Here is a 25,998-nt window from a genome sequence, read left to right on the forward strand (position 1 = left end):
GCTGTCATACCTTGGATAGTAAGTGGGGCTTGCCAGGTGTTGAGGGGGAGAGGATGGGAGGAAGGGAAGAGAAAAGCAAACAAAACCATGTTGAGGATTGATGAGAACATGTTTCAAGATATTTTGGCTCTCACATGGGTAGGAGAGATGTCCCATTCAACTCTGGTTACAGCCGGAAGTGACAGAAATCTGATTTCTGCAGTGAGAATTTTATTGGAGGATGCAAACTGCTGGTAATGAACATCTTAGGAAGATGGGAGAAAGTTAACAAATTATATCCACGTAAGTGGTCTCAAGGCAACACACTTCCTGGCTAAACATTAAGTTTTGTCAAGAATCCCTTGCGAACACCCTGAAGTACCAGTAACACTTTCCAGGATGGTAAGAGAGAAAGGTCATTTTGGAAACCACACTTCGACAAGACTAAGAACCTGCACAGAGCAGTTCTCATGTTCCAGCTGGATTTAGGGAAGTGAGCTCCAGACAGTCCCCCCCAGTGCTCCCAGCTGTTACCCAGAAAGAAGGCTTGAAGTCGGCTCACACTGAGTTAGGACCCTGGCCAGGAATGTTCTCAATTTTTGAACTGGGGGTTCAGAGACTCTCCACAAACTATCTTGCTGCTGTTTTTTAAGGCACTCACGCAATCCCTCACTGAATGGGGATGCTCATGGGGACAGGGTGGTCCCACTCATTTTAGACAAAAGCTTGGAAATGAAAACTCACATTTTATTTACTGCACATATGATTTGGTATCTGTATCATAAAATGGTCTGGTAAAAAATCCTTTGGCAACTACTTATTTCATTAACATACTGACTGAACTACTTTCGCTGTCAGACTTTTGCTGTAAGAGTGTTATTTTAAGGATCTCGCGAGGTATTACGTGCCTTTTCACTAAACAGCCCCAGATTGTCGTACTTTTTACATACTTGGGACCATCTGGAAAAAAAAAAAAGTTGATTCAGACATCACACCCCCAACCAGGTTAAATTCCAAATGATTTAAGAATTTCATGTTAGATTTTGAAGCCATAAAAGTACTTAAAAAAAAAATAACCTCAGAATGGAGACAGACTTTCTGATGATGACTCAAAACTCAAAAACCAAAAAAGAAATTTATGGATAAATTTGATAATGTAAATGGCAAAGCAGCAGCATAAACATAAACAGCAAACCACAGATTAGGGGAAAAAATATTTGCAATCCACATTGCTGACAAGGGATCTCTCTCTTGATGAGGAAAAGACCAACGATGCAAAGGAAGAATGAGCAAAAGATGAACAGTTAGAGGGAAAGAAACACAAATGGCACAGACATATTAAGACTACACTAAGATATAACCCCCACCTTTTTTTTTCCACCTATGAGGTTAGCAAAAATGCCCAAGTTTGACAACACACTGTACTGGAGGAGCGGTAAGGACACTCATGCTGGTAGACGCCCATCCCCACCCGGTAACCCCCTGGGCAGGGCAACGTGGCACCATCGTAAAAATTACTGATGCACGTAGCTCGTGAGACATTTGTTGCACTGATCCTACAAACAGTCTTATCCGCTTGCAATATAACACAAAGGTTTCCACCACACTATTGTCTGTTGTAACAGAAGACCTGGGAACAACCAAAATGACACCCACGGGGGACTAGTGAAATAAATTATGACACATTTATACAAAAACAGTACTGGGCTTCTATAAAAATGGATGAGTAAACTACATATGCATAGAGAAAACTCACGCTGTGTGAAAAAGCAAGGTTTATGATAGTGCATGCAGTCTTCTCTGCAAAAGGAGGTGAGGGGACACGGACTCACATACACACACGTACGAGAACAGACAACTGACTAGCAGTAGTGGTTACCTATTGCGAGGGGGTAGGAAGCAGGGTGGGTGGATGGGAGGTGACTGGATAGAGATCTAGGGTTATATTTCATTTCACATTTTTTGATTTTTGCACCATGTCAAGTATTACCTATAAATCAACAACTTTTCTGAAAAATTAAATACCTGGGTCTGATTTTTACTGTCTTTTCTTCTCCCTTGTCGGGGGATCATCAGCGATCACTTCTTACAGCCATCAGCTGGCTCTGGTGATTCTGTCCACCCTGGGACTGCACGGGCCCCTCCCTCCCGCTGCGGGACAGGACTGGTTAAGGCCAGTGAGGTGGGACAAAAGGGAAAAGCGGGCAGATGGAGGGGCTGGTGGAAGGGCAGCCTCCCGCAGCAACCTGGGAGGAGGGGGGCCCCCTGTCCCTGTCAAGGCTTTTTTTAGCAGCAGAGGATGGAACTGGGTCAAGGAGGCGCCACTAAAGCTCCTGGGGTGGGGAGGGATGGGAGGGCGGGCTGGCTGGTGTTCTTCAGGACAGAGCCCTCGGAGGAACATGGGTCCACAGCCAGCAGAGGGAAGAGCAGGGACTCGGGGGCGGGACCGTTATCTGGCCTGTCTCTTCATCATGGAGTAGTCAGTGGGGCATGTGGGGCAGGGAGGAGGAGTGGCGCCGCTCAGGACTCAGCCCCCAGGGTTGGCGGTCCCCAAGCTGCCACCTGGGGGGGGGGGAAGCCCAGACAAGGAACTTCTCAGGGCCTCAGTTTCCTCATCCTCTCAATGGGGCAGTGTATTTCACACACTAAGCATTTCACATATACTACCTCATTGGATTTTCACAGCAACCCCATGGGAAGTAAATATCATTAGACCCATTTTCTAGACGAGTAAATAGAGGCTCAGAAGGCTTCCGTAAGTTAGTCAAGGTCACAGAGCCAGGGAGAGGGAGAGCTGCAGTTAGAGCCCACAAATCACTGAAACAAAGTCTTTCTTAGCTGCTATACTGTAAAAAAACCAAAAAAGTAAAGTAAAACCTATGATTCACGAGCAGGTGATTTCTATAAATACTTGTAGTTTTCCCAAGATGGTTCTCAACTTCTAGACCTACATAAAACTGTGCGTCCCCAAAGCTCCTGGCACTCAGAACCAGAGAAGATACCAGAGGGACGGAGTGCTCTGTAACAAAACATAGCCTCTCAGGATCTAAAAAATGTACCTATAATGAGCCCACTCCCACGTTTGGGGCCAAGTACAAAAATAACAGTTAGTAACAGTCCGCCTGGCCGTGGCATCATTTCTGGAAAAGGACTTAGAAACTGGATGAGCACTTATCTGTGTGCCGTCCACGAGGTAACACTGGCTTTTATAAGCGTTACAGTCAAAAAGCACATTACATTTCTAACAGGTCGGCATGGAAGTTAGGCATTTAAGTGATGTTCAAGGTCTTTCTCTTAAGATTAGATCTTTGAATCTAAAGCTATACAAGAGGGGTTTCTGTTTCAGGTTTTACCCTTGGAGTTTTGAAAATGGGACTGGAAATTACTTTCTTCCGTAAGTAAAAAGAGATCATGGAAAGCGTAATTGTATTACTGGCGTCAGCAATTACTGCCTTCCCCTATGAGGCCAAAACTGCACCGCTCAGCTTAAAAGAAGACAGGTCACAGAATTTCTCATTAATCTTCCACAACTCATGTACTATATACCCTCTTAGGTGTCCTAGCTACCCCTGATCACAGCGGATGGATACTTACAATTTCATCTTAATTATCTGATTTACCCCCATCCAGTGGAGACAAAAAATTTCACGTAAAAATACCGATGTAAACTCAACTCAATCAGTTGGCTCACTGAAAGTAGTAAGGGCCTATTCACAACATAACACTGATCAGTGAATTATCCTAACTGGCCGTTTAGTAGTACAGTATTAATTGCCATATCAAGTAGAGTTTGCCTACATAAGTGTTAGAGGAAGCGTACTCAGAGGTTCACGTGTGGTGATTAAGATACATAATCCCAGCTTCTAAAGGTTTATTATACATCTTTCCGGGGCAATCATTTTTCAAGTATGAACACTATCTAGGAGTTTCATTTTTTTTTTCTTTAAAAATTTCGCCCTTCTCAGGGAAAAAGCCCACGATACAACCCCCTTTGCCCACATCTCCCTTCCCTTCCGACTTTTCTCCCCTAGCTCCTCTGTAAATACAGGTTTCTCAAAGATATTTTTCACTTATAAGGTTAAATGCATGCATAATGTGTTTTTTTTTTTAAAGCTCTCTAACATGCAAACATCTGAAATTTCGGAAAGGAAATGGATGCAATAGACACACAAACACAGAACACCCCGCCCCCCCATCCTAGAAACAAAAACCATCCCCCCAACGGCAAAGTCAAGCAAAGCAAGCACACACAGGACGTACGTTAATTGCTACCAGCTACCCGCAAGCTGCACTGGTATTTGCAAGTCTTACTTTGGGGAGGTGGGGTCCAACAGGTGAGTTTAGCAGCGCTACGCGCTGACGAGAGGACTTCAATCCCCAAGGCAACAGAACAAAAATCCGGCAAGCCAGTCCCCGCCAAAGAGACCCCCCACCTGAAGCTTGACTGCCCCTCACCTGCTCCCCTTCTCTCCTCTCTCCCCAGAAGAAGGCACTTCACGGAAACGTCTGGGAAAGCCCTTGGACTTTATTTTGTTACACCCTCTAAATGGACAAAAAACAAAAGAGAACAGGTGTAGAAGACAGTAATTTCAATTGGCCACCAAGAGTTCACCAACACCCTCCCTCCCATCTGACACAGACGGACCCCCCTGCCATCGAGCCTCGTTGGGCCCATGTTTCAAAGAGAACGTTTATACATGAAGATAAATGGGTTTATTAAGGTTTTTTTATGCTGAGGGAAGAAATACGCAATGGGAATTCTGCTCTTAAAAAGCTATCTTTCCATATTAGAAACCTGTATCGCCCCAGGTGTTAACAGAAGGTCAGGACAACACAAACCCCAGAACGACCTTTGATCCTTCCACCTCTGACACGCTCCCCCGGCAAACAGGAAGGCTTAAAATACCACTGCGGTAAACAGAACCCGGCAGGAAACTCCTGGGTACTGTCTGAATCTCCCTTCTGCCGCAAATTTCTCTGTACTTCATGTTGTTAGAGCAATCTGGGGTTCTGTCTTTCCCGCACGCAGTCCTCTCATCTCTGGACAAAAACACTCCGCTGATTCACAATACAGATGGTGAAACACATACGAAGGCACAGCAGTTAAGGTGCGGGGAGCAGGTGGTGGCAAGTCATGACCATACACTACGTCCAATATTTACCTTCCCCTTAAAACTTAAAATACCAAAGCGTTGGAGACATAGCTCTAGCGTTTGAAAGATGCACTTTTGTCACAGAGGAACCTTGGGAAGTATTTATTTCATTATATTTAACCCCCAAACCACTTGGGCTATAAGGACTTCACATGGAAAGGATTCCTATCTTTTCCAAATTCTGCTAACAGAACAGTCAAGACAAACCTGGATATAGTAAGGTTCTCTTTTTAGGAAGTTCTATGGACTCTCATGCAGAACTCGGAATTCAGGTATGTGATTCCAAAGAACGTGTTCACTTCTGATTTACTTGGTGGCTTTCTACTTCTAGGAATAAATATCCTCGAATTCGCAACTATTAGGTTTTTCTTCCCTCTTCATACAAGCTTTCATTTATTTGGATAATTACTAGACTCCACACTGGGTAAAAGTGCTTGGCATAGGAACCAAATTAGGGATGAGTCAAAAGTTGGGAAAATGGTTAAAAGGTAGGTGGGGGGAGTGGGACGGGATGGGACGGGATGGGACGGGATGAGAAGGGAGGGGAGGGGACAGTGCTATAATCCAGAACTTCTTGTCTCCCTCTATTGAGTACATTCTGGAACTACAACTGTCCTCAAAACCTCACGAACATACTCAGTGCGGCTACCAACATTAATCCGAAGAAATCACGAGTGTGTTGGAGTGTTTTTGCAAATTTTCATAAGAACTTGAAATTTGCAGCTTCCTAAAATATTTAGACTTCTTCTCAACCCTTAGCCCGACTCTGAGTTCTGCCAGATTCACTCTTTCGGGAATTTTGGAGCCGAGCCGGCTATCTCCGCAGTTTTTCCTCACACACAATCACAGGCGCTTAAAACTCCCCCCCTGTAAACTGACAACACTTCGCTGAGAAGCACATGCCATAAAACTAATATCTCGAATGATCAAGGGGGCTACCTGGGCCAGCCTACAGGCCAGACCCCATCAGCCCTGGGAGGGAGGGACGTTTAATTCTGAGAAAGGCATTGTTTGTGTAGTAGAGACTGAACGTTATCAGGAGGTTCCCTTTCCTGAAAAGCCAGCCTGGTTTAAAAATGTATCCACTCACTTCTTTGTGGAGTCGGTCCCCTCGTTTAAGTATCACAGAGCATGTTTGAATGGCAACCTTTAGCAGCGCGTCTCTCCCTGCTTTTGTCTGCATGAGTCCACCGGTTCCCAGCGCCTCCCCCGGCATCTCAGGGCCAACTCAACAGCAGGGGGCCGGTTACTATAACAACTGACGGTCCTCGTGCATTCTGAAAGGCCCCTGAGTAGCCATTTGGGAAACAGTTATTGAGCAAAAAGTTGCCCGGGATCGGCCGCATTAGCTGCCATGTGACCCCGCTCTGCCTGCACACAGCTGCGCAGAGAGAGAAAAAAAAAACAGGTGCCTGTCTCTAGGACAGCTGGGGTCTCTAAGGGCTCCCCATGCCTGTGCCGTTTAGCATCTCAGAGCAAGACGTTTAACACCACAGTGTCATCAGAAACTCAACTCTCCGTGGCAAGCCACGTTTGGTATCGTGAAACGTGCTTTGTTTTTCCCACTGGCTCCACACATTGTCAGGCTTTGAAGAGCTGGATTGTACCGATTGAGTAATCTAATGATCTTAAAAAAAAAAAACAAACCCCAAAAACAAACAAACAAAACCCTCTGAACTATGGCCCCAGGCACAGGTTCTAGAAGGACATGAGTGACATGAGCAGTCACCAGTTTATAAAAGAGAAAATGATGCCAGAATACAGGTGGTCCCATGAGTGGTCTGTTTGCCGGAAAGATAAAGGTGATCACACAAAACCATCAAAAAGCAGGACTTGGAAGCTTGGATTTTTCTAGGTGAGTACGGTTGCCTATAAACCTGTCTTTTGATTCTCATTCCCTCCCTCACATGAGATGCAGAAGAGGAGTTGGGGCTGATGCGATGCGTCTGTACCTGCCCTGAACCCCCTTGGAAAGGATCTGACCCTACCCATGAAGCAGACTTTCTTTTGCAGAGAGGCAGGGCAGTCTGAGGGCGCCTTTCCTGGGGTGGGCGGTGCACCGGGAAGGGACTAAACACACCATGAACACGCGCCTTGTTGTCAGCTCTAACGCAGCTCTCTGCCCTGAGCATTTGTCCTTTTTCTCTGTTCTGTGAAAATCACAGCCAAACATCCTCTCCTCCAAGAAACCTTCCTTGACGCCCTCCTGCCCCACTCTGGTGGTGGTCAAGTCTCTCCCAGAGCACGGTCCCCATTCATCACCGCTGACCGTGGGAATGCATATTCAAGAAGAGGACAGAGACGGGCAGTCTGGCAAGCAGGGGGACCAGGCTGATGGGCACAGTCAGCTCTGCACAGCTCATCAGTGCCATAAGGGAATGTGAGAACAACTGATGTCACATCTCCCTGTTTATCACGAGAACGCAGACAGCTATTTTCAAAATAATTCCGATTTTTAAAAAACAAGATGTCAGCTACGTAAAACTGATCTGGAGGTCACCAGCTTCTGACCTCTATTTGGGATAACCTTTGTTTACTGGCTCATCTCCTCCATTAGCCTGTAAGCTCCTTGAAGACAGGGACTCCCCCTCCTCACTGCAATTCCAGGGCCTGACACCAACTGGATGCTTAAGAAATGCCTTTGAATAAACAAAGGAAGGAAGAAATGAATATGCCAGCTGTAAACGGTGTTAGGTCAACAGAACAAAACAAAGTCCTAGGTGTGAGTAAAGCTGACCCTTGAACAACCTTGGAGTTAGGGGGCCGATCTTCCACGCAGTTGAAAACCCTTACGGGATGTAGCTGGTCCCCGTACCCGCAGCTCCTCCACATCCGTGGTTCTGCGGGTTCTCCCGAACACCGAAGAGGTAGGACTGCAATATTTACTACTGAGAATAATCAGCTTATAAATCGACCCCTGTGGTTCAAACCCGTGTTGTTCAAAGGTCAACGGTCCTTCCAAGACATACTAGCTTTGTGATCCTGGGCCAGTTCCTCCCCTTCTGGACACCGTTTCCTCCCTTGGGAAAAGGTGATGCAGCCCTGATACCCTGGCCATCACCCATGATTGCTATGTCGATTAAACAACGCCAAGTTTGCTTTGTGTTCATTCACCATTATGGGCTGTTGTGATTGGCAATGTTTCCCCCTGGCTGTCTGTTCACAGTCACCTGCATGGGAGAAATCATTGCTCTGGCACCCGCCTCCTTTGTGACTTTCCTGGGGTGGAGGGGGGGCAAACGTCTAAACCAAACCCAGACATCAGAGGGTACACTTGGAAGCGCCGGCTGCCAGAGCAGATGGGCGGGCAGTGTGAGTCTGGCTCACAGCAGCTCCGAGTGTCACTGCCGTGACCAAATCCAGGAGGGAGCCGCATTCACTGGGTGCATGTGGCCAGCCATTCCTTGAGCACAAAGGGTGCCCCCACATGCCCATGCTGGACCTCACACACATCTGCCTGTCTGCCGGAGCCTCCGTCATGCCAGCTCAACCCCAGACACACGTGTTCTGTGTCCCTTCGCACTTACTACACCATCTCCCCCGAACACCCAGGGAAGAACAAAACTGCCATGTCAACAAGACGCACTTGCTTTCATGAGCAGCATTCTTAATGGGGAGGCATCAACTCAGGAGCAAAACTTCTCAGAGTCTCAAGATGAGAGTAAAGGACCTTTTCCCGTCTGCCTCTGGAGCTAAATTGGTGTTGATCGGTTTACCGCAGAATTTACAGACGGCTTGGTTATGTGTTGAAGAGGGATGTGAATTTCGCAGATCAGAATGTAAAATCTTTCTAACGTCAAACCTTTAACAAACCGGGTGAGATGTTAGTTACAAATTTTACTTAGAGTTCCCAGTTTTCTGTTCCGGACTGGCTCAGCTCTACCTGAATCTGAAAAGTGAAGCTGTTCTATACTTCTGGAAAGTTCTTTTCTAAGCTAGAATTATGGGCAATAAGATGCTCAATTTGTCACCGAGGTAAGACAGTACTGATTAGATGGGACTCAGAACAGGACACATAGGTGACATTTAACATCAACATCTATCTGGCTTCTAAAACACATGAAAATACAGTTGGTCCTCAGCTGTCCTTCTTTGTGATTTTTGGCAAATCCAAACCGCAGGGTCTTTTCAACACACAAAGACATGCTAGAAAAACAGGCTGCGGCAGGAAGTAAGTGCCTCCAGGCATGCTATTCCTCATCCAGGCAAAATGATGTGACAATGAACACACTGGCGATGAAGTCAAGTTGGCTGGGTTAAAATCCAGAATCCACCCGAGAGTAACACTGTGACTTGTAATTTTACCAAGCCTCAGTCTTCTGATCTGCAAAATGGATGTAGTCATCCCTAGGATGTGTGGGCTTAACTAGGTGGCCAAGTGGTCAACTTCACACATGTGCGGTATGGTGAACACTCAAAAAAAGATTCTTGGCTATTTAGGCTTTGAGATATGTGAAGCCATTTCAGGGTAAGACTTTCTGTGCTCATGAGAGAAGAGAGCAGAGCTACCTTCCAGGCAATTGTCTTCAAGATTACTGGGAAAAAAATGTTTAAAATATCTTCATAACACTCGTCATTCTAAGTGGATGCTAATGTCTTGTTCACGGCTGCTAAGCTAGTCTGTGGAACAAGGAAAGAAATGAACAAGCTGCATGCCCTAGCATACTGACTGGCCGCCCTGTACACGGCTCTTTTCCCAGCTGTGTTTTACCTCGATTATGCAAATCATGAAGAAACCGTCTCCAAAATTTCCTCTTCTTTCTGAGTGGCAGCAGCTCTGCTGCTCCAAGTCTCTTCAGGAATGTCAGCACATGAGTGCCACATAAACAGCTTGTCTTGGAAGACAGGGGAGCCCGAGCTCTTGGAATGCACTTTCTGACGGCAGTCATTCAAAAGGTGCGTTCTGTTACCATCCTCAGGAATAAGGCCAAGACGGCACACTTCACAGGGTAGTGCATTGATTTCCTCCCTCCTTTCAGTAAGAATGATTACTGCTCTGCGCCATTACATGCTGATACGGACTGCACTATTTAAAAGGCACACACAGGGCACTATTTACAAGAGGAGGCAAATGGTACGTGTGAGTTGATTTCCCTTGATTTTATCTTTATTAGCTGGCCCAAAGTGGTTCTGTTCAATAGGTTCACCTACACTGATATTATATGTAGCTCCAAACAGATAACTTTCAGCTATTTCGAAGATTAATTCTTTGCACAATGGAGATCATGCGAAATAATGAATTCTGGAAGGAAATTCCGAAAGTTACTTTCAAGGCATGTTTTAAGCAGCGGACACAGGACTGGGAAGCGTGTGCAGCTCTACAGTAAGATGCCCTTCTGGGAATCTCATTTTCTTTATTCAAGAACAATAGCCTCAATCTATAGATTTAAAGCAATCCCTATCAAATTAACCAGGACATTTTTCACAGAACTAGAACAAACAATCCTAAAATTTATATGGACTCACAAAAGACCCAGAATTGCCAAAGCAATGCTGAAGAGAAAGAATGAAGCTGGAGGAATAACCCTCCCAGACTTCAGACAATACTACAGAGCTGCAGTAATCAAAACAGTGTGGTACTGGCACAAAAACAGACATATGGATCAATGAAACAGAACAGAGAGCCCAGAAATAAACCCACAGACCTATGGTCAACTAATCTTCGACAAAGGAGGCAAGAATATACAGCGGATTTCAGCAAGTGGTGCTGGGAAAACTGGATAGTAGCATGTAGCAGTTAGAACACCCCCTCACACCGTGCACAAAAATAAACTCAAAATGGCTTAAAGACTTAAATATAAGACAAGACACAATAAATCTCCTAGAAGAGAACATGTTCTCCTAGGGCAGACTACCCAGGCAGCAGAAATAAGAGCAAAAATAAAGAAATGGGACTTAATTAAACTTATAAGCTTTTGTACAGCAAAGCAAACTATAAGCAAAACAAAAAGTCAACCTAGGGAATGGGAGAAAATATTTGCAAATGATGAAACTGACAAAGGCTTAATTTCCAGAATATATAAACAGCTCATACAGCTTAAAAAAATCAAATAACCCAATCCAAAAATTGGGCAGAAGACCTAAACAAGCAATTCTCCAATGAAGACCTACAAATGGCCAATATCATTAAATGAAACGAAAAAATGCTCAATATCACTAATTATCAGAGAAATGCAAATCAAAGCTACAGTGAGGTGTATCACCTCACACCAGTCAGAATGGCCGTCGTTCAAAAGTCTACAAATGATAAGTGCTGGAGAGGCTGTGGAGAAAAGGGAACCTTCCTACACTACTGGGGGGAATGTAGTTTGGTGCACCCATTATAGAAAACAGTATGGTGATTCCTCAAACAACTAAAAACAGACTTACCATCTGATCCAGCAATCCCACTTCTGGGTATATATCCAGAGGGAACTCTAATTTGAAAAGATACCTACACCCCAATGTTCACAGCAGCACTATACACAATAGCCAAGACATGGAAGAAACTTAAATGTCTATCAACAGATGACTGGATAAAGAAGTTGTGGCATATTTATACAACAGAATACTACTCAGCCATAAAAAAGGATAAAATAATGCCATTTGCAGCAACATGGATGGACCTAGTGATTCTCATTCTAAGTGAAGTAACCCAGAAAAAGAAAAATGGTATCACTTATATGTGGAATCTAAAAAAAGAAAAAGGAAAAAGAAAAAGGGACACTAAGAACTCATCTACAAAACAGAAACAGACTTGGCAGACATAGTAAACAATCTTATGGTTATCGGAGAAAGGGTGTGGGAAGGGGTAAATTTGGGATTTTGAGATTTGCAAATATTAGACACTATATATAAAAATAGATTTAAAAAGAAGTTTCTTCTGTATAGCACAGGGTACTATACTCAATATCTTATAATAACCTTTAATGAAAAAGAATATGAAAACATATGTAAGTATATGCCTGACTGGGACACTGTGCTGAACATCAGAAATTGACACACTGTAACTGACTGTACTTCAGTAAAAAAAATAAATAAAAGCTGTGTGTTAAGGGAAAAAAAAAAATAAGAACAGCAGCCTCTTTTTAGGCACAGCAGTACCCAGAACTATGTTTGTAACTAATCCCTCAAGTCAGGGATCTGATATCCACCAAGTACCAGGCACTGGAATGAGTACTTCCCGGAGCTCATACCTAATCTTCATGTGAAGCCAATGGCACATTCATTTAAACTCGGTTTTGCAGAGAAGGACACTGAAGGTGGTGGAGTCTTGTCTCAGGCAGTGTTACTCCACCTTTCTTTCCAGGGGCTCGTCGCCTAAGGGGCCTTTACAGCCTAGCACAGCATGTGGCAGGAGCTCCGTAAGAGCGACATGAACAGCAGCTGCAAGGGAGCCCAATAGGAGAAACAGCTTTCTAATTTCTTAAAAAGCAGAACACTTAGCTGAGCCGTCTAAACGCCTGTACGCACTCTCCAACAATCCTGCAACTTAGATGATGAACGCGGCCCTCGTTTTCCCAGGGCATGGGGCATGGGGCATGGGACATGGGACATGGGACGCCAGAGCCCTGATAAGAATGCCAGGCTGGCCGTGCTGAGCTCCCACACCCGCCGTGCTTCTTCCCCACTATTTACCTGTGGGCTTCCCCTGCTTTCCAAGTCTGAACTATCCTTCCTCGCTTCCAATTTCCCAGCTTTTGGAGGGGACACTGCCCGCTTCTGTCTGCCTGACCCCTGCATCCAGTCACCTTTCTGGGTCTGGATGGTCCTTAGTAGGACCACCCCTTGTCCAGGTCAAGGTGCGTGGTTCGATGGCCAGGACCGCCTTTCTGGGTTCCAGAGTTACACAGAACACCAGGCCTGCCAAGCCTTCACCCCCCTGGCCGCCCCAGGGCTCTGAGAATGGACAAATGACCCGAACCAGTCCTAGGAAACATCACCTGGAGGCGTAACTGGCACTGTTAGGGAAGAGAAATCCCCTTTGCGCTGGGATGGGGAGACAGAAGTCCAACATGGGCCAGAGACCACCACACAGAAACAGTCAGAGGGGCCTTCCCAAGAGAAGAGAAGGGAGGGAGATGGGGAGGGTGTGAGCAGAATCCAGAGGCAGGGAGAGAGACAGAGGCACACAAAACAAGCCAAGTTCTTGTTCCGTCTTCCGAGAAGAGCTGGGCCTGATGCTCCTGAACATTCAGCGTCATGAGTTGACAAACTATTTTGTATGTGTGCTTAAGGCAGTTTGACATAGATTTCTGCCAGCTGCAGGAGAAACGGTCCTGACCAACAGTGCATATGCGTGCCCACTACTCAGCCCGCGGTGGGCATTTCAACAAACATCAGTTCCCTTTCCCTTCCCGGGTCAAAGAAAGCAGGTGAGTTTAACCACAAGGCGGTGGCCCAACGGGCTCACTAATCCCAAGTCCGCTTGACTTAGCTCAACCCCCGTGATGCTCGGTCTTCCCGGCACTGAGTGTAGTACACGGGACATGTCTCAGGGGCTAGATATGCTAAGGGTTCTGGATTAAACACATTGGGTCTCCACTCACTGCACTTGTCTTTCAGTTACTACAGGCCCTGGGATGACTCACGTGACCTCCCTGAGCTCCTGGTCCCTGGCTTCCAAAGTGGGGATGGGAACGGTCCTACCACACAAGAATCACGGGGTAAGAATCACGTGAGAGGGTGCCTGGCAGGTGCTTTGGCACAGCCTTGCTACTACGAACGACTCAGTGAACACTGGCAAACACTGACGTGGTAGGAGGGACACTAGTGGACAGACTTCAGAGTCCTCAGCTTCCATTTCCTACAATTTCACGAACCCACAAAACTGCAGTGCCAACGACTCCAAGCGAGCACGCTCAGAAACCAGAGCAATGGCTGCGGAGGACCAGCCCTCGGCCGGAGAAGCTGCCACCACAGCGGACAGGTCTGAGTCCCCGGGGTCAGGCCTGCCACCTGAGGAAATGCTCCAGAACGTTCTGGCCTGCCTCAGCGTCTACTTAGGGCAAGTCCGTCTGCCCATCATCCGCCCCCAGGGCGCCTCACTGTGCTCAGGAGCACTGATGTCCTGGCTTCAGAGCTGCGTCGCCAAAGAGCGACACACGCCTCTTCTGCGTGGGCTGCCCAGTGCTTCCTGCCCTCCCATGAATAAAAAAAAAAAAGGACAGAAAAAAGGTCCTTGTCCCCTCTAGGCTAAATTCATCCATCCTGACGCTAACTCAGTTTCACCTTGCTTGCTCTGTAAGGATTTTCTCCTTTGCGCTAACTTTGGCGTGTTGGCATCAGGGGTTCGGTCAAAGCTCCTGGCCAGAGGCTGCTGGATGAAGTTTAAAAAAACTCTGGTTACTTTAAACCAAGCTTGGAATAGGAACGTTAATATTATTTATAGATGTGTCTATAAATGATAGACATAAAACCTTGTAAATCTATTCTAAACAGGAAAGAATGTATTATTCAGTACATATTTTGTGCTTGGACTCGCTGAGTTTTTCAGAAGTATTAACAGTTGTGAATTTCTAGTGGGAAAATACACCTTGAATGGACGGATTTTAAAAAGATCTCTTTACTACCTTACATAGCCCGCTCCTACAAGCAGCTTGCTGCCAACATGTATGTTTGGCCAACCTGGTATCTGTGTCTGCTTGGCTAAATGTCCGTGTCTTCCTTGGTCACCATGAGCTGTTCTCAGGTGGGCAGAGACTCATGGTGGACCCATTAGAAACAGCACTGAGGTTTTTGCTAGAATGATTCAAAATAGGAACTTTTTCACATTGGGGCTGCGAGGGTCATCCAGCTTGGGGCAGCCGTGGGTCCTCTCTGCTCCTCCGTGGGGAGTGTCTGCAACTAAAACTACACAGCACCAAACAGAGCCAAGAGGAGGGTGTGCAGACCTTTTGTTACTGCCACCTGCTCAGTTAAACCCACATTAGGCAGCCTCCACCAACCAACAGGCTCCAGACAAGTTTTTGTTTGCAAACCGCTTTATCCTGGAGAAGTGATGGGCAGGGAGGTTAAGTCTAGCATTCCTAGGCTCACCCCAAAATACAATGTAATGCATCATCTAGCTGGTCTGCAACACTGGCAGTGCTGGGGTTCCCATCAGGGGCCTGGGGAAGCCTCAGATGAACCCTGTCTTATTCCCTTGTTCTTTCCAATTAAGAACAGAGCCAAAGACACACAGCCAATCTGTCAGCAGATTCTGCTGATCCCACCTTTGGAACACATCTACATCCAATCGGTTCCCACAGCCCGCACTGCTACCCTAATCTGAGCCACCAGCACCCCTTCCTGGAGCAGTTCAGTCGTCCCAGCTGGTCTCTCTGTTTCTGCCCCTGCTTCTCTTCAGTCCCTTTGCAAGACAGGCAAGTCACCCTGAAGTCAGGACACAGCACTCTTCTGTGTACCCAACCCTACTTCTCTCAGAGTAAAAAGGCAATGTGTTTACAGCAGCCCACCAGGCTGTACACGACCTGACCCCCTTGCATCCTGTTTCTTCCTGACACTTTCTCCTACCACTCTTCCCCATACTCAGCTGCTCCAGCCACACCTCTTGGCTATTCTGGCAACATACGAGGCACACTCCTGCCTCAGGGCCTTTGCATATATTGTTTCTTTTGCTTGGAATGTGTCCCAGATGGAGCCCATTGGACTCCTCCTTTACCGCTCACCAGTTAGGCATTCCCTAACCATGCTGACTGCTCACCCCTAAGCCTCACTCAGCAGCTCCTTCCACTTTCCAGATTTACTTTTCTCCATTACACACTCAACTCCATCCTAGGTATTACATATTTCACTTCTTTGCTTTGTTTATGGCCTGTCTCCAGCACTATAAATGTAAGCTTCATGAGCAAGTGTCTGGCACACAACAGGGGCTCAAACTTCATCTGATGAGTGGGAGGAAGGGAGGGAGGGATGGAGATCCGAGACCTGTTCGTCACTGACGAAGCTTGTTAAGAAGCTTCCTATGTTAGTCTGAGAGGCGAAGGCAGCCAGGCCAACCGCGCGGGCCAGCCTGCCTCACTGGGTTAAACCACTTAGGCTGAGAGAGTGCAGCTGAAGAAATGTGGAACTTTTCAAAAGAAGCTGCAATGGGCTTCCTAGGGCAAGCAGTGAGACCCTGTCCAAGGATGATGGTAATAAAAGGAGGACTAACCACCAGTCATTTTTATCTTACACGTATTAAATGCCACATAATATGATACATGTTTTCCTATCACCAGATTTTCAGCAGAACACTGATGAAAAAAATTTTAAGGTCAAGGGGAGCTATCATGTGCCTACAGCTGAAGCTGGAAGCCCCATAAAAAGACTGGCAGGACCCTAGGCAGGGCCACTACTCTCCTGCCAGCACCATCAGGTGGTTCCCTGGCCCAGAGGCTCTCTCTCACTTTTTGCCTCTGAAATGGCTTACTTACCCCTAAAATTCTATTGGTTCCTGAGCTCACTCCTGATTGGTTACTTCCTTCACTCCTGATTGGTTCATTTCCCTAATGTCTGATTGGTCCATTTGTAGTGCTTCATTTGCATGGAGCTCACTCCTGATTGGTTATTTCTCTCACTCCTGACTGGTCCATTTCTACAAAGCTTGTTCCTAGTCAACTTTCCTTATACTTCATTTGCATATGATGTTGCAAAGTGTAAACTGACAGCCTATAAAACCCAGTGTAAACCTACAGACAGGGTCCAGAGCTTGGAGTGTTAACTCCTCTGGGCCCGCTGGCATTGTAAACCTGAGTTCTCCAACTCTCCGAGTGCTGCTTGGTCTCTCGCCCGGATCCAGGTTGCCATCACAACTGAGCTGTAACACTGAGCTGTAACACATTTTTCCACAACACAACAAAGTGAAGCATGGTCTCAGAGAACCTGGAAATGCTATGAAACTTAGTCACTCATTGTGCAGGTTTAGAAACTGAAGTTCCAAGTGGAAATGGGATTTGCGGCCAGCAAGTAGCAGAGCTGGGATGCAAACCTGGATCTCCCTGATTCCCAGGCAGAAAGCTCTTTAGCACTGCATCCTAGAAGCTCATCCTAAGTGCGTTCATCCCAACAGTGGCTCTGTCCTGCCAGCTTCTCCCAGATGGTGACACCAGAAATACCCCAGCTACCTTACCTTTCTGCATGAGGAGGCCATGGGCTTCCCCTCCCCTCCCCCACCCTGGGCAGCGTGCTGACAGCAGAACCCAGCCCCCACTTCCCCCCGTCAGTGCTCCCTGGTGGACTCACCTCCAGTAAACTAGCACAGCGATGAGAAGGATGAGGCACACAAAGGTCAAGGCAGACACCACGATCAGAGGGACGATCCACTCCATCCTCCCTGCAGAAGGGCGGCTGACCATTCCAGAGGTGTTCTTTTCTGCTGCAAAGAGGAAGCATGCCAGTCAGAAGACAAGAGGCCAGCTGAACGGGGAAGCCGGGGAGGCAGACTGGGGTGTGGAGTTCTGCTCCAGTTAGGTGGTTCTGGAGAACTGGGCCACCCGATGCCCGCACCATTCCCTCCTGAGTCCCAGCCCACACAGGGCCTTTTCTGCAGGCTGTGGTCTGTAATCGCCATGGGATGGACTCGCAGATAGAGTCTGAGATGTTTTTAAAGAGGGCTGCACAGAAGACAGACACCCAGCCTCACTCCAAGCACTGAAGAAACATGCTCAAGTCTGAATGCAGCACCAAACTTGCCTCTGGAAAGGGGGCAGGGGTGCCTCGCAGGTTTAACTACCAAGGGCATGTATTCCTTGGCCTACTGAGCACCTGTTACCCCTTCCTCTAGTAACTGCATCCCAATTCTGCCTTGGAAAACCCCCTCTTCCTAAGAAACAGTCATGGCGGGGCAACTGCTCAAGTGTACCCCACCCCCAACCCAGCAGTCTCCTAGCCAAGGGTGGGAGCAGGATTTAAGCTAGGTCAATGGTGCTCTGACACTGGAGTCCTAACCAGCCACTCAAAATCGCAACGACAGCACATCCCAGCAGGAGCACCTGCTTCTGCCCCTGAGTGCCCACTACCCAGATTCCCAGAGATCCTGGTTTTCCTCAAATTCAGCTCTAAAGCATTTCCTTGGGTCCCACTGCCCACCTGCCCCCCTCCCATCCTTCTGAAAGCTCTCAGACAAGATTGGCAGCCATGCCTCACTCTGCTCCCAGCGCACGCCGGCCTCTAAAAACAGCAGCCAGTCCAGAGATTAAAAGGGGAAGCTTGTGAAATGGTCCAGGATTCTCTCTAGTCAATCAACACCTCTTACCCTAGCAGTTCCTCCTTCCGTTCCCCTTGGGCCCCGAGTTATCCTCACAAGTCCCCCAGCAGCCTCAGGAGAGAACCGAGTCTCCCATCCTGTGGGGCAGACGCCTGGAAATCTCCAGGTGGCCCAAATAAAGCTCAGGTGCAGTGCAGGCTGGGAAGAGCACAGGTGCACAGAGGCAGTCACGAGAGGCGGGTGGCGAGAGAGCAAAGGCTCCCCGTGGCCGCAAGGAGAAACCCCACCAAGACATGGAACGCTGGCGGCCGGCTGACTGGTAGCTCAGCAGGGATTCCTCCTGCTCTGCAAAAAACGAGGCCAGCAGTCAGCCAGCCCCGAGTGTCCCTCTGCAGGACGGACTAAATGCAGGGCTAATCAGGCTGGGTTTCCAAGAGACAGAAGGTGGGCTGAGCAGGAAAGAGATCATTGGTCCCGGGAGCACACTGTTAAAGAGGCAAGGTCCCGGACTGAAGGAGAAGTGTGTCACAGGGCTCTGACTGGGTTTCTTCGGAGGTAGTTGACCTTGATCACCTCCTCTGTTTCCTGCACAGGCAGGGCCAGATTGCTGCCCAGCTCACAGGTCAGGAAACAGAGGCAGGCAAGCGAGGCACACTCGGATTAAAAGCCACAGGAGAGCAACTGGCTGCTCATTTAGTGAGCTCACTTCTCGTGACCCCTTGCTCCACAATTTTTCATTGGGCAGCTATCTTCCAAGCCCCGACCGAGTGCCAGGCATGGCGCTAGGGGCTGGGAATGCAGCAGAACATCAGGCAGGAATTCGAAGGAGAAGCAGGCACAGGAACAAACAACACGAATCCGGTGAATGTTGACGCCAGGGGAAGCACAGGGGTAGAGGGGAACAGTCCAGGGACTGTGCAAGGGCCTCCTGACTCAGGGTGCGGGCCGAAGGATGAAGGGGAGTCAGCCAGGCCACGTGCAGGGGAAGCAGTGTGTCCTGGGTGTTCCGGAGAGAGAGCACTGAAGTGGCGGGGGTATGTGCACAAGGTGGGGGTTGGGGGGGGGCGAGATGGAGAGGCAGCGATCACATCAGCCAGGGTTTCCAAAGGAACTGGCTTTAGGCCCCAGGGCTTGCAGGGGAAAACACCGCAAGACCGAGCCATAAGGCAGACACCATCAGGGACGCAATCTCTTCCTTGATATATGATGCTTTACTCGCCAGGCTCTGGTCACCGGCCGAAGACCCAGTTGCAAATGAGTGTAATTTTGCAAGGCTCCAGAAGGGGGAAGCTCAGCTAGGTAATTATCTGGCTGGTGGTGGGGAATCTCAAAGCCTGGATGGTCCTGTTAATGGAAAACATGGCAGGAGGGCTGACGAGACAGGGCACACATCCAGTGAACTCTGTTTCCACCCTGGGAAGCCCTTGTGTACCCAATGTCTTCTTTCTTTCCTTCCCTCCTTCCAGAAAAAGATCCTTGCCTGGGCTCCTGCTTGGTGGGCAGGGGTGGGAAAGAGTCAGAATGCAAACTCCAGGTCCTACTCAACCTCCATCACAGAAAAGGACCTTTGGACAAAATGGTCTCTCACCTGGAGATCTCTAAAATAGAGTCCCTGGAGATGCCAGCTGGGTGGGATTTCTGCCATTCTAGAGCCAGTAAACAGTGGCCACGCCCTCTAGCATTTCTGGGCCTTAGGAGGGATGGTCTGGTTGTGAGGGTCACTGCTACACTACCTTCTCCCTGAAATCCCGTGTGTTGGTGATTATGCCCGTCCCTCCCACCTCCCCTACAAAGTGAGGGTGAGGTTTTCATCAGATGCTCAGGGAGCTCCAGAACCCCAAAAAGACTGTGGGGCACCAACTCAGACTCCTTGTCGCCAGGAGAGAGAATGCAGATTCTGGCCCAGGCTGGTCCAATCCAAGTTCCACGACTGAGTCATTTCACCTCTCTTTCTAATATTTCATGGTGCTTGTGTGAGCTTTTCCTTTTTTTGAGGGGTTAGGGGAGGAGCCACTATCCGAAGTCCCCCTCAGGACAGTCCCCAAGTCCCCAGGTGGCAGTTTCTGGGGAGGAGCACGCAGGCTGCCAACAGCTTGCAGCGTCCGTGAGAGACTTCAGGAAACTATCCTGTCAGCAGCCTGATCTCAGCCTTGGCTGGTGACAGGCAGCTGGATTTGCCCAGGTCTTTTACTGAAAGGCCAGGCAGAAGCTAGCAGTGCTACTGGATTCCCATGTGGGCCTGGGAACGTTGATTTCCTATTAAAATTCACAGTATTCCTTTGTCTTCCCAGGACCGGGAGCCTGGAATTTTATCCTGTCTCCACGCCATCATGTGAAATCTGCCCCTGTCCCTCCCCTGAGAAACTCCACACAGCCCTCAGGGACAGCGGGGCCCTTCCTGAGTGGGCCTTCCCCGACCCCATCATCTCCTGCCGCCCCCCCGCGATGTGTTCCAGTCACGCCCACCCACCCAACGACCATGCTGGGCCATGGTCCCACCCCTTGGCCTCCGTCCCTGCTGATCTGACCACCTGGAACACCTTCCTGTCCTGCCCCCAGGAGCTTCTCTTGATCCCTCGGTCCTGGTTCAGGCGCTACCTTCTCTGTGAAGCCTCCCCAAACCCTCTGTCTGTGCTCTCTGCAAGGCGGAGTAGAGTTAAGGTCACAGGTTCAAATCCTGCCTCTGCCACTTTCAAATTCTGCCTCCGAACCAATACCTTGAATCAGTTCGTGCCTGGAGTTCTTGAACTATAAAATGTGATTAAAAAAACCTACTTCACAGGCGCGGTGGGAAACTCAAGATGCGTGTGGAATGCTCGGGAGTGCGCCTGGCGCTGAGTCAACGCTAAGTAAATACTACCATCCTCGTCCTGGTGGTCATCATCATGCACTTCTCTTGCTGCACACGTCACCCTCAGTTGTAAGTGCTCATGTTACTTACTGTCAGGTCCCCCAAAGCAGGGCTGATTTTCTCTGTATCTGGAAGAACAGTAATAAAGCTCTGTCTCCCACTAGCTGCGCAACTCCAGGCAAGTTAGTTAACCTCTCTGGGCCTTAGGTTCCTCATCCGTAAGTGGAAATAATGATACTGCCCACTACATGGGCGGTGTGAGGGTGACATGAGATAATACAATATAAACACTTAGAATGTTGCCTGGCAACCATAAGCACCTGCTTAACGTTATCAATTGCAATGATTATCATCAGCACCCACAACATCACTAACTAGCATCACCACTGCCACCATCCTCCCCCTCCTCAAGCCCCTAGCACCGCACCAGGCAGATGCCGAGTGCTCCTCTGGTGTTGGCTGAATCTGATTCCCCTGTAACAGGTGAGTGCACATGTGGCAGTCACGCCGGACCTCAGACGTGTTCTGTGGGCATCAGAACTAGGGGCTGCCAGGGAGGAGCCAGAACCTCAAAGTTTGCCCTGAGACAAGACTGCACTACACTACTTGCCGCCCTTCAGAAGGAACGCTTGTCTGACTCACTCAGCAGACCCTCAAAGGACAAAGGGTAAAAGACAGTGAGTTACTCAAATCTGCTAGGAACACATAACATGCTGCCTGAGCTGGGGACCTTCAGTCCCCCAGAGATCTTTCCCACACCAAGGACCCCAGAGATTAGAACATACTATAAACTTTTCAGAGAAACCACTATCCTGCCTACACTTAAGAGTCAGACAAACCTGATTACAAATTCTGGCTCAGGCCTTTCCAGCTGTGTGACTTTGGGTAAGTGTCTGCCTATCTCTGAGCCTCTGGTCCCTCTTCTATCCAAGAGAAACAGAGAACGCTCACCTCTCAGGGAACTCAGAAGGATTAAATGAGATAATCCATGCGAAGCACTCTGTGCCAGATACAAAATGAAATCATGGGGCCTCTTGTTCAAAAAAGATTAGAAGAGTTTCAAGACGGTGAGAGCAAACCATGGAGGCGTGCAAAGGGCCTGTGTGACAGCCCGGCTGCATCTTCCAAAGCTGGCCCTGACCAGTCGAGCATTAAGCACGGTGCCTGACACAAAGGAGGCATCCGAGAATGTTCGTTTTTTTCTCTTCTCAGTGGAACCGAGCAGCAGCGCTGACGGTGTGGTAAAATGTGATGCTCCCAGCTGTAGGAGCAGCTCACTTTTATTGTGAGCTTCACATGTAACCCAGCTGCCTCCTGAAAGGTCCAGCAGAGCTTGGCTGCCCAGCTCCTGGAAGGTTGGCCTCTTTTCCTTGTGCCTAAATCCGGACACCAGGACACGTGCAGGGCCTCTGGATTAATGCAGCTCCTTCTAGCCCACATCTCTGATTCAGGACTAGCTCTGATTCTCACCTGCCATGGGCTTTGTGAACTGGCCACGCACAGATGTCTCTGGCTTGGTACCCCTCCATCTGAAATTATTAATTAAAGTGTGAGTTACCTGCCAGCACTGAATAAGCAAGAGTTGACATCAAAATCAAAACATGTTTACCAAACGGAATCTTCTCCCGGAAATGCTGAAGACTGGCAACAACGGCCTGAATTCCCACATGGCAAACATCCGCTGGGACCAAGCAGCATGCTCTCTAAGACAGGGTATGGCTTGTGAGTTTGTCACAGTCCTCACTGCTCCCTAATGTCACACCAGACCTGCTTTCTTTACCCTGACTCTTGCTGCCAACTCCCTCCAGCCAGTCTAATGTCGGGCAGCGGGATGGCATGCTGACCCAGGAAATCAGCAGAACAACACACACTTGGGGGTTTTACAAAGGCCTTATAAGCAAAGGCAAAAATCATGTTTTAACAAACTCCTGACAAGGAATCTGAAATCACTAACTTGGCTCAAGAGAAGAGGCCGTTTCTGTACGAGGCAGCTTTCCCAATTCAGTATCTATTTTGCAAGAGATTTTCTTTTTCAACCAATTGGAAATGAATCAGAGAGCTGCTCCATCTCTACCATGTGGGCCACTGGCCTCCACGAACTTGGACCTCTTTCATACTCTTTTCCAGGGCTGCATCTTGCTGGTCTGCAGGTAAGAGGGTAAAAATGGAAACAGTACCCACATTCACCCACCTCTCCCCCATGGATGTGACGTGCAGACGAAGGGCCGCTGGAAGGGTCAGAAGACGCGAGGCCAGGCAGGGCCGGGACTCAGAGAACAAGCCTGCTTCGGAAGTGTCTTCCAAAGGACATTTTGTGCAAAAGGCTGTCTAATATCTAACCCTCTCTGAGCATTTGCCGGAGGGAGGTAAGAGTTAATGACCTTCCGCAGCTCATCCTCCTCCCAGCTTTATTTCAGCATCCACCAGAATTGGAATAAACTGCCTCCATTCTGCTTTAAAAAAAAAAAAAGAAAAACAGTTTTCAGTGGCATATGTCATCACTGAATTAATGCTGTTTGCCTTTTACTGGCTTGGCTCTCATCCCAGTAGAAGCAAATAAAAACGGAGTACAATGTACTATAAATGCTACGGCAGCGAGCGATACATCAGATGGACCCATCTGAATGCCTCCCACCCCACCGTGAGGGCTCAACCTCTGTTTCAGGACGAGAGCCCCTGCGTTGTCAAGACTAAAACGAACTTGGATCCGAGAGGCCGCTACCTGGAGTTCTTTCACTTTTCAAGAAGGATTAGGAGCCGGACAACCTGCACACTTGGAAGTCCACAGCCTGCTTCAGTTGTGTACCGCGGGACTGCGTTTGTTCTGATAACGCCACTCATTAAAAACCACCCACACCTGGGAATTAAGGCGCTGCCTTTAAAAAAAAAAAAACTGTGGCAAAACACACATAGAAGTTACCATCTTAACCATCTCTAAGAATAAAGTTCAGTAGGGTTAAGTTTATCACACTGGTGTGAAACCAATTTCCAGAATCTGTCTTTCATCCAGAAAACTGAAATTCTGTATCTAGTAAGTAACAATTCCCCATCACGCCCAGCCCCTGGCATCCACCATCCTACTTTCTGTCTCTACGACTCCAGGTACCTCACAGAAGTGGAGTCAAATATGTATCTGTCTTCTTGTGACTGGCTTATTTCACACTAAGCATAATGTCCTCAAGGCTCATCCACGCCGCAGCATGTGACAGGACTTCCTTTATAAGGCTGAGTAATATTCTACTATATGTAAATGCCACATTTTGTGTATCCATCTGTCATTGGACACTGTCATTTTCATCCCCTGCCTACTGTAAATAATGCTGTGATGAATGTGACCTTGCTTTCAGTTCTCTGGGGTAAATACCCAGACGTGGGATGGCTGGATCATACGGTAGTTCTATTCTTAATTTTTTTAGGAACTTCCATACTGTTCCCCAAATAGCTGCACCATTTTCCACCCCCACCGGCAGTGCACCAGGCTTCCAATTTCTCCACATCCTCGTCAACAACTGTTATTTTCTATTGTGTTTTTTGCCCTTTAGTTTTTGTGGTATCCTCCCCTAATGTGTGTGAGGTAAAAAGCTGCCTGCTTTTTAACAGGGCCACAAAATTTGTCCTTATTTTTTTTGGAGCCCTGGCGTTCGCTAAACCACTGTTGTAGAGACATGACTGTGGGTTCCAAATACATATATCCGCCTGCAATGGGATACTGGTTCCATGTTCCCATCACCATGTCTGAGCTGGACTTAGAGCATCACGTGTTTCTATTTATATCAGTACCAGGAGTTCTCGTGAAGAAGCCTTCCTTGCCGATTCATACCGAGCTCGCCTCATCAGACTCACAATCGAACAACAACCTGCCGTGTGTATTTCAATCAGGTGTTGGCAAGTTGAGAGCGTTTGATAAATCCCCATTTAATTCCAAGTCCTATATACATGGAAGGTCCTGACCTACCCAGCCGGCACTGCAGACACCTCAGCGCAACATCACTTGACTCGGCCGTCAGTCGGGACAGAAGCTGGAACTCCCTTATGTCAAACACGCCACCTCTTCACAACCTGAATCCCTGACTCCAGCCTCTCTGGAAACCTACTGGTTCTCGGAGGGGCCCGGTTTCCTACGCCAAGAGATGTACAATCTGTCCTAGTTCAAAGGTCACTCAGTGAGGGGCAGAAACTTCCAAGGACCCAGACGCCTGCTGGGAGGAAACTAAACCACAGTGCTGCCAAAAAGCCGTCAGGCCACCCGAAACTGCAGTCCCCGGAGCATCACGTCCTTCCAGAGCTGCCAGTAAGACCACAGCCAAGAGGCAGGGCAAGCAGAATTACGTAGACAACCTCTCCCCCAAAAAACGGAACCTGACCAAGAAACTCGCACAGGCTGAACACTGCTACGGTAGTCCATACAAGTGCCCGTTCTAATTTATTTTAAATAAAGGATGCAACATTTTCATACCTCCACACACTCCATGTCACATTCAAGATGGCCCTGTCTTCGTGAAACTGTACTGCTACTTATTTTTGACCTGCTATTCATTACCTTTTTCCCCCTCATGCAAACTTCTTTGAAAAGGAAACTTTATATTAATACTGTAAGTCAGAGTTTTTCCACCATGGCACTATCAACATTTTGGACCAGGTCACTCTTTGTTGTGGGGTTGGTCTGTGCACCGTACAATGATTCGCAGCGTCCTTGGTCTCCACCTGCGAGGTGCCCGCAGCAGCCCCCTCCCTCCCCGGTCATGGCTACACCCACCCTGACATGTTTCCAGATGCTGCCAAACATCCTTGCAGGGCAGAGGGACAAAATCATCTCTGGTTGAGAATCTCTGCCATAGCTGAGAAAA

At 48.1% G+C, this 25,998-nt stretch overlaps 1 protein-coding gene across 4 annotated transcripts in view; it reads right to left on the minus strand.

Annotated features, from left to right (window-relative positions):
- The window catches only part of PTPRG (protein tyrosine phosphatase receptor type G), a 666,481-nt gene that overhangs the window by 64,634 nt on the left and 575,849 nt on the right, over window positions 1-25,998 (minus strand). For 2 of the 4 annotated variants that reach the window (XM_010980956.3, XM_031470666.2), the window contains 2 exons: window positions 17,337-17,469; window positions 4,435-4,521 (listed from right to left, as the gene is read on the minus strand). In XM_010980956.3, coding sequence (XP_010979258.3) covers window positions 4,435-4,521; window positions 17,337-17,469 — 220 coding nt within the window. The remainder of the gene's footprint in view (window positions 1-4,434; window positions 4,522-17,336; window positions 17,470-25,998) is intronic. The other 2 variants (XM_064496361.1, XM_031470665.2) reach the window with 2 other exon arrangements.

Source organism: Camelus dromedarius, chromosome 17 (genome assembly GCF_036321535.1).
Source record: "Camelus dromedarius isolate mCamDro1 chromosome 17, mCamDro1.pat, whole genome shotgun sequence".
NCBI classification, from domain to species: domain Eukaryota; kingdom Metazoa; phylum Chordata; class Mammalia; order Artiodactyla; family Camelidae; genus Camelus; species Camelus dromedarius.